At 51.7% G+C, this 8,023-nt stretch overlaps 1 protein-coding gene and 1 long non-coding RNA gene across 2 annotated transcripts in view; both read left to right on the plus strand.

The window, feature by feature from the left end:
• KIAA1671 (KIAA1671 ortholog) overlaps positions 1–2,716 on the plus strand; it is a 150,862-nt gene extending 148,146 nt beyond the window's left edge. Inside the window, exon 9 of the mRNA XM_014587610.2 lies at positions 1,526–2,716. Within this exon, the coding sequence (XP_014443096.1) occupies positions 1,526–1,672 (147 nt within the window). The 3' untranslated portion in view covers positions 1,673–2,716. The remainder of the gene's footprint in view (positions 1–1,525) is intronic.
• Positions 2,717–3,722: 1,006 nt separating this feature from the next.
• On the plus strand, positions 3,723–7,653 carry LOC106734809 (uncharacterized). The gene is made up of 2 exons (XR_001370360.2): positions 3,723–3,789; positions 6,867–7,653. It is a non-coding gene; the product is annotated as an uncharacterized LOC106734809 (long non-coding RNA).
• The last annotated feature ends 370 nt before the right edge of the window (positions 7,654–8,023 follow it).

Genomic DNA, 8,023 nt, shown 5'->3' on the forward strand with positions numbered 1-8,023 from the left:
CCCCCCCAGCCACTCACCTTGGGCCCCCACGGGGTTCTTGTGCACCCCATCTTAAATCGTTCTATTCCCAACATGCCCTCCGAAAATGCCCCCATCCTTGTCCAGTGAGAATCTAACTGGCAGTCAGAAACTTGCTTTTTTTTTTTTTTTTTTTTTGCTCTTAGGGCTTTTTTTGATAGGTTTTTGCCTTAGGGTATGTGTGCTTGCCAGGGAGAGAGACAGAGACAGTGAGAGGGAAAGTGAGAAATCACCCCCCAGGAAGGATGGCCTTACCATAATCTCTTTGCCTCCCTTCTCCTCCCAGCATCTCGGACATGCATACACACATGCCCGGTGCGATTTTCAAGCCAATGAGTTCGAGACTCAAACCGCAGTCAGCCATGTGGAAGTCCAGCCATGTAACAGCGATGGCATTTGCTGGCCCCAGAAACGTCCTGTTATTTCTGTGGATACACAGGAGCATGGAACTCAGTGGAGCCGGGCCTCGGCTGGAGGGTGGAGCTACTGTCTCTGTCTAGCACTGTCGGGAAGGTGAGAGAGGTGATGGTCATGTGCTGAGAGCACTACAGAGAGTGGCTTTTTAAATGTCTGGACCAGCCCCATGGCCTAGTGGTTAAGGGAGCCCGATCCCCCATGGCTAACTGCGGTTTAAATGGTAGCCACCAGGCATGTGTGTGTGTGTGTGTGTGTGTGTGTGCACGCACCCCCCAGACCACAATGGAGAAGGGACTGCAGCATGACCACTCCCCATCGAGGGGTGCTATCTCCCTCGCCCTCTCTGTCTCTCTCTGGGGAGCACAAGAGCCCTCTGGCAATTAAAAAAAATAGTGACTTTTCAGCAAAAGAGAACAGGTGTGTCAGCCATGGCGGTGCTGTGCCCTGTGGTGCCGGAGGCCATGTGAAAGGTCAGGGTTCGGGGACCAGCAGGGGGCGTGGTGGTTAAGGCGCTGGACACTTCCACATGGCTGACTGCGGTTCAAATACCGGACCTGGTGGCTTGCTTTCTCACTTTCCCTCTCTCTCTCTCTCTCTCTCTGTGTATCTCTCTCTGGTCAAATGAAAATAAATGAATGAATAAATAAAATTAAATAATTATTAAAAAAAAAAAAAGAAAGGTCAGGGTTCAGTTCCTAGGTTGACCTGCACACACCAGGCACGTGCGTGTTCCTGCGATCCGGGCTGGCTGGGAAGGACCAGGCTGGGGATCGTGGCATGGGGTGCTGTTGATGACGCTTGCTTTTTTTTTTTTTTTTTCTCTCCTCTCTCGCTCATAAAGGACGTAAGTAAAAAAGAAGAGAACACACTGACGTGGGTTTCAGTGGTTATTCCATCTGGATGGGCCAAATGAGGGCTACTGGGGGTGCCGCCCTGACCCTGAGTTTTTTCAGCCCCCGTGGTTCCCGCTGTGCCCATTCAGCCTCAGGGGCCCCGAGGCTTTCAGAGGGCTCGTGCCGCCAGTGTCACCGGATGAGGCCCATCCCCGGACAAAAGGCGCTTTACAGACTCGGCTCTTTTTTCTTCCCAGGCTCAGCTGCACAAGAGGCCCGAGGTGGACAGTCCCAGCGAGACCCCCAGCTGGGCCCCCCAGCCCAAGACCCCCAAATCCCCCTTCCAGCCGGGGGCCCTGGGCAGCCGCGTGCTGCCCTCCAGCATGGAGAAGGACGAGAGGTGAGGGTCTTGGGGAGAGGGTCCTCCCTTCCCACAGTGCATGGGCTCCAGAGCGCTGCTTGTGTGGGTCCCAGAGCCGAGTGGAAGGAGAGTTTCAACCCAGTTTCTCCTCCAGCAGCAGGAGCTTTGTTGGGGTGAACCCTCAGCGTGCTAATACCTAAAAACTCAATAGTGCAGGGGCCTGCCTTCCCCCTTCCCTTCACCTCCCACACAGAAACCCAGGCTCTGTGGCTGCAAAACTACTGATCTAATGTAGCCCTCTGCAAGGGGGGAAACTGAGGATCCGCCCTCCTCTGACCCTCCAGGGAGGTTCCTTTGTCTCTGGAGAATCAGGAAGACCCGGGGAGCTGGGTCCAGGGGCACAGACGGGTGGAACAGAGAAGCTGAACTCAGGAGAGTTTGCGGAGCTGCTGTCCCGGCGGCGGGGCGAGGTGGACTCCACGCGGAGTTGGGTACTGCAGCTCCCTCCCCACACCGAGGCTTCAGACTGAGGCATCTCAGCAGCTGCAGGTGGAGGCTCAGGGCCGTCGGGCCCTCACTTCACACACCCAGGCCCTCAGTCCACCTGGGCCCCTTAAGAGCTGTGTGACCTGTGAAAAGCCACTGGACTCCTCAGCCTTAGTTTCCTCATCTGTAAAACAAAGTTCCTCACCCCCCGAACCTTCTGGGTGGCCGTGAGGGTGAGTAAGTGTCTGTACGAAGGCCTTCACGTGGGGCCTTGTGTGAAGGAGTCTTCAGGAAAGGGGAGTGGGATTCTGAGGACTGTTAGCCCAGGAAGGGACGGGGTTACCTGTGAGACTAAAGTCGTACCATGACAGAGAGCTCACGGCCTGTATTGTAAATAAAGATGACCTACGTGTTGTCTGTGGTTGCTCTTGAGTTTCAGCTGCACAGTTAAGTATTCAGAATAGACAGCCTAGAGCCCACAAAGCTGAAAACATGAGGGATCTTCTAAAAGTTCATGAAAATTTGTATTATGAAAAGTCTGTGCATGGGGGACTTGCAAGTGACATAGTTGTTAAGGCACTGGACTCCCACATGGTCTACTGTGGTTCGTGTCCTGGGCCTGGTGGCTCAAAATTCATGCCGGGTACATGTGTATGTGTGCCCAAAATTCCAACAGGAGAATGGAGGAGAAGGGGTTGCAGTGTGGCCGTCCCTCCTCGGGGGTGATTTCCCACTTTCTCTCTCTCTCTCTGGTGAGCACACATGCCCTCTGGCAAAAAAAGAAAGAAAGAAAGAAAATAAAAGAAAACAGTGTGTATGAATTTCAGAAATTTGGGGCACCAAAGTAAACAGCCCTTCATTTCATTTTTCCCTGAACTTGTTAAAGTTCCCTCTTATTTACCGCCGTGCCTTCTTTCTGACTTCTGTGCTAGACGAAGGCGGAAGAAAGGCTTCTAACACACATCTGAGACACACGAGAGAGGCTGGTTTTAAGGAATTGCCTTATGTTATTGTGAGTGCTGTCAGGTTCCGAATCCTCAGAGGAGGCCAGCAGGTGGGAAACCCGGAGAAGAGCTGCAGTTCAAGTCTGAAAGGCAGTCTGCTGCAGAACCCCCCTTCCTCCCAGGAGGCCAACCTTCCCCTGTTAAGTCCTGCAACTGATCAGTTACGGCCCACCCACTTTGTGGCGTGTCATCTGCCTTACTCAGAGCCTACCGATTTAAATAATGTTAACCATCTTAAAAAAAAAAAAAACACTTTACCAAAACATCTAGAATAATCTCCCATCAAATATCTGATGTCCCATCAAGTACCATGGCCTAGCCGAGGTGCCACGTGACATGAATGACTGCAGACACTTGCATGGATAGAGAGACGGGAGGATGCACGGCTGGTTGGGCAACGAGCGGGAGGCTGGGCAGTGTTTCCTGTAGGATGACTTTGTAGTCCATGGAGCAGATATACTGTGTTCATTCGAAAGTCCCCTATGGCCGGGCACTCGCTTATCAGTCACGTTCACAGGGGACACGGGCGTCCTCGCCATCTCTGAGCTCGGCCCCTGCCCTGGGGATCCTTACCCGTGTGCGCCTCACTGGCTCTGTGCTTTCAGGTAAGGCTGAAGGAGCTGAAGTCCAAGAAGAGACAAAGCCTATATGAAAACCAAGCTTGAACCAGGTACGAGGGGGCCTGGCGAGGAGTCCCGGGAAGGCGGAGGAGCCCAAGCAGGTCGGGGGGTGGGGGGCAGGTGCAGGACCTGTGAAGCTGTGCCCCAGGAAAGGGAAGGCTGTGGCAGGGGGGAGGCCTGCGCTCTGACTGCCTGCCAAGAGGGTGGTGTTGGGCTGTCTCCTTATCTAGGGAGAGAACGGAGCCGGGCAGCCCGGGGCGGGTGTGCAGGGCACCACGCGGATAACCTGGGCTCGGGCCTGTGCCTTTGATTGGCCCTTCTTGCTGCATCTCAATCTCCTTTTCTGAAACAAGAGGAGATCAAAGTTCAGTTTAGGCAGAAAATCTTCAAATGTTTACACGGAACATGTATTCGTGAGCAACCCGTGTAATTAAAAATTAATTTGAGGGTCAGGCACTGCTGCAGTGGTGGTGCAGCTGGATCCACATGGAAAGGTCCTGGGTTCATGTCCTGAGACCTCTCTGGGCACACACATGCCGTGACCCAGGCCAGCTGAGCCTGGGAGTGGGTAGCAGCTTAAGGACCCTGCTGGAGGTACCTGTCTGTCTGTCTGTCCCTGTCTTTGTCTCTCTCTCTCTGTATCTCTTTCTCATGAAATAAATACAATATCTACAACTTTAGCATGATTAAGCATTGTCCAAAGGGAGCCGGAGTCCTCATGGCCAACTAGGGTTCGAATCCTGGCCCTGGTAACTTGGAAAACATAAACTGGGCATGTGGGCATGTGCCCAGGACCCTGGTGGGATGGGGAAATGGAGGGAAAAGGACTGCAGTGTGACCAAGCCCCCTCGGGCGGTGCTTTCTCTCTCTCTTTCTCACGCACACGTATGCACCCTCTGGCCTATAATACTTTAGAAATTAAATTGAAAACATATTTTAAAAAACAAATGATTCGCTATGCCCTGGTAAAAGTACCAAATGACTTTGCATTTGTCAGCTGGTTCCCTCATCTGTAAGATGGGTTGACAGTGCCCATGGTGCCAAGGGGTCCCGAGGGCCCACTGAGCCCACACCCGAGTGCCGGGCTGAGAAAATGAGCAGGCAGCGTGAACCGTCAGCGTCAGCTGGGAGGTGGTTGGCACAGAGGTCCACGTCTCAGCCATGGGCCTAAATTCCCAAAGGCCCTGAGTGCGAAGCTGTTTCTTTTAAAATTTTTTTTTTTAATAATAGGGTGCATGTGCTCATTAGAGAGAGACAGAGAGACACAGAGAGGGAGTGTGAAATCACCCTCCCAAAGCAGATGGCCACGCTGAAATCCCTGCTCCTCCATTATCCTCTCAGGATTTTGAGCACGCATGCACATGAGTCTGGTGGGTTTTTTTTTTTTTTTTTAAGAGAGAGAGATTTTTGCTAAAGTGCTCATGTGCTCGCTAGAGAGACAGAGAGAAAGAGAGAAATCACCCCCCAGAGGAGATGGCCATGCCACAGTCCCTTCTGCATTCTCCTCTCAGGATCTCGGGCATGCACGCACACACACCCAATGTGAGTTTTAAGCTGCCAGGTCCAGGACTTGAACCATGGTTGACTATATGGGAGTCTGGTGATGTAACCGTTACGCCATCTGCTGGTCCCCCAGGTTTGATTTTTAAGCCGCTGGGTCCAGAACCTGAACCACAGTTGGCCGTGTGGGAGTCCAGCACTTTACTTACTATGCAACCTGCTGGCCCCCTTTTTAATTATTTTAAAGTTTATTGATTAGGTCGGCTGTATGTGGGATTTGAGGTAGCTGGATGCCATGTGGCTACGTGTGCAGTTCGAGTCCTAGACTGACCTGGTAGCTTGAGGAACAAGCTGTGTGTGTGGTCGCATGCCCCCCATCCTCAGAGGAGAATGGAGAAGAGGGACTGCGGTGTGGCCATCCTGCCTAGGGGTTAATTTCCAACTTTCTCTTTTTGTCTCTTTAGTGAGCACACATACAACCTAGCAAAAAATAAACAAAACAAAACAAAACAATGAAATAAACAAACAAAAACTTCTATAAAAGAGAGAGGGAGGCATCCCCAGCAGGGTCCCCATGTCACAGTCTCCCCTCTCCCCAGTTTCAGCCAGCCCAGGAGTCTCGGGCACATGCGTGCCCAACATTCTCAGGGAAGTCCCGGGATGCCAAACCCAGAACCTTCCCATTCGGGTGGAGCTGTGTTCCTGCTGCGCACCACCTCCTGGAGTTCAGAGCTGTCCCGGAATTACTCAGCCGCAGGCCTGGGCTGAGTGACTAGAACGCTATTTAGCTGGACTCTGCCTTCCACACTACGCGAGTTTTCATAGTACCCTGTGGGTATGTGTGTGCTCCACTGGGGCGTTCCATGATGCATGGGTATTGACGTTACCTATCATTTATATAGGTGGGTGAGTACATATAGATACATATACACTTGTATGTTATAAACTCACAAAGTAAGTTCCCAAATACATCTGTACTCAGGGGGTTGGGTAAGGGATCAGGAGCTGTGTCTATTTTGCATGTTTTTGTTTTTGAGAGTTTTTTTTTTTTTCTACAAGGAGCGTGCGCTTGCCAGAAAGACAGTAAGAGACAGAGAGACAGAAAGCGAGAAATTACCCCCCCCCCAGGAGGGATGGCCATGCTGCAATCCCTTCTCCTCCATTCTCCTCCCGGGATCTTGGGCACACACGCACACGCACCTGGCATGAGTTTAAGCCACCAGGTCTGGGACTCGAACCACGGTTGACTACGTGGGAGTCCAGCGACATAGCCATTATGCTAACTGCTGGGCCCTCTATTTTGTGTTTATTGTGCTCTCTGTGATAACTCGTGGAGGCCTCCAGCAATCCATTTGAGGAATTGGAGCCTGGGACTCTGATCTGACTCTAAATTTTATGTTCATTCTGCCCTGTCAGGCTGCTCACCACCCTTCTCACCTTACCTCTCCCCAAATTAAAGAAAAAAAAAAAAAAAAAAAACCCTGTGAGGGGGGGCTTTCTTGGAGAATACTTGTGAGGGGTGGCTTTCTTGGAGAATATTAGAAAAGGCTTTAGGGGCTGATGAGAGAGAGAAAGGGGCCCCCGGTGGCTCCCACTGCTGACACCAGGACTGTCCCTTCCCCTCCAGACAGGAGACACCGCCACATCTGATTATCAGAAGCCTTAACTGTCAGAACCTGCAATCGAGGCCGAGTGGCCGCCGTTCCTTCCTGCACAAGCTGACGTGCCTGGACGCTGCCTGCGGGGCGAGGACCACTGTGCAGTGTCCCCGGATCCGGACCAGAAGGCCCATTCTCAACACATACCCGTTCATCTTCCTAGATAGCACTTAAGGCAGGGAAAGAAGTCAGGCTGCCCAGAAATGGCCCCGCTGGTGCGTATGTTCAAATGTGCATTTTCTACCTACGTTTCGACACCTTCAGCAGCTCCAGGGACATCGACGTGAGGCTCGACTGGCTCCCTTCACTCTGCAAAGCACCTGAGTTGTGAAAGCACCTCTTCACCACACCCCAGGGCCGGACGCTTTCTGGAAGGACATTTCCAAGGAAGATCAAACCGTTTATTTTTGGTCGCGGTCCCAGCCCAAGGCAGTGCTGCTGGTTTGGGTTTCTTGATTGCTTCGGGGGTGAGCTCCTTTCCCCTCCCAGGAATCAGCAGTTCTGATTTCTAAAACCTACCCTCACTCTTCCGAGTATTTATCTTCCCAATGGGGGCTTAGCTGGCCTGTGTCATTGTTCGTCATTGTCGTTTGCTTTAGAAGGCGATAAAGCAATAATCTAGCCAATTTTCTTTGAAACTTGATCTGTACATATGTTTTGACGTTACTCGTGTGAATAGTTTGCTTCGAAGTATCCGATCACCTCAGGTTATCTCACCCCTATCCCCGCTTTTACAGGTGTGTCATTGTCACCCATGTATGTATTTTTCTGATTTGTTTTCATTTGAGTTCTGATTTCTGTGGGTCCCTTGGCTTTAAGGCTTTAGAAACTGTAGCCCCAATGGTGGTGCCTTTGCCCTGAAATGTCACACTTGGCCTAGGGATCTTTCTCCGTGGAGTTTTTTTAATCATCACTCAGGTTGCTGGAAGGAAGTAGGCATTCCAGATTGGCCTCGGAACACGTAGGAGTGAGGGGTACTTTTTGCTTATATTCTCTTCACCCTCCTCTGTTCCCAAGTCCACCTGACCAAGGGTTATTTGTTTCTGTTTTTTTCCTAATCTAGGACTTGCCCAAAGCCTCTCTCTTCAGAGGAGCCCCCAGGGCAGGGCCTCTGGTCCTGAGTTTT

Source organism: Tupaia chinensis, unplaced genomic scaffold (assembly GCF_000334495.1).
Source record: "Tupaia chinensis unplaced genomic scaffold, TupChi_1.0 Scaffold000226_1, whole genome shotgun sequence".
NCBI lineage: Eukaryota > Metazoa > Chordata > Mammalia > Scandentia > Tupaiidae > Tupaia > Tupaia belangeri.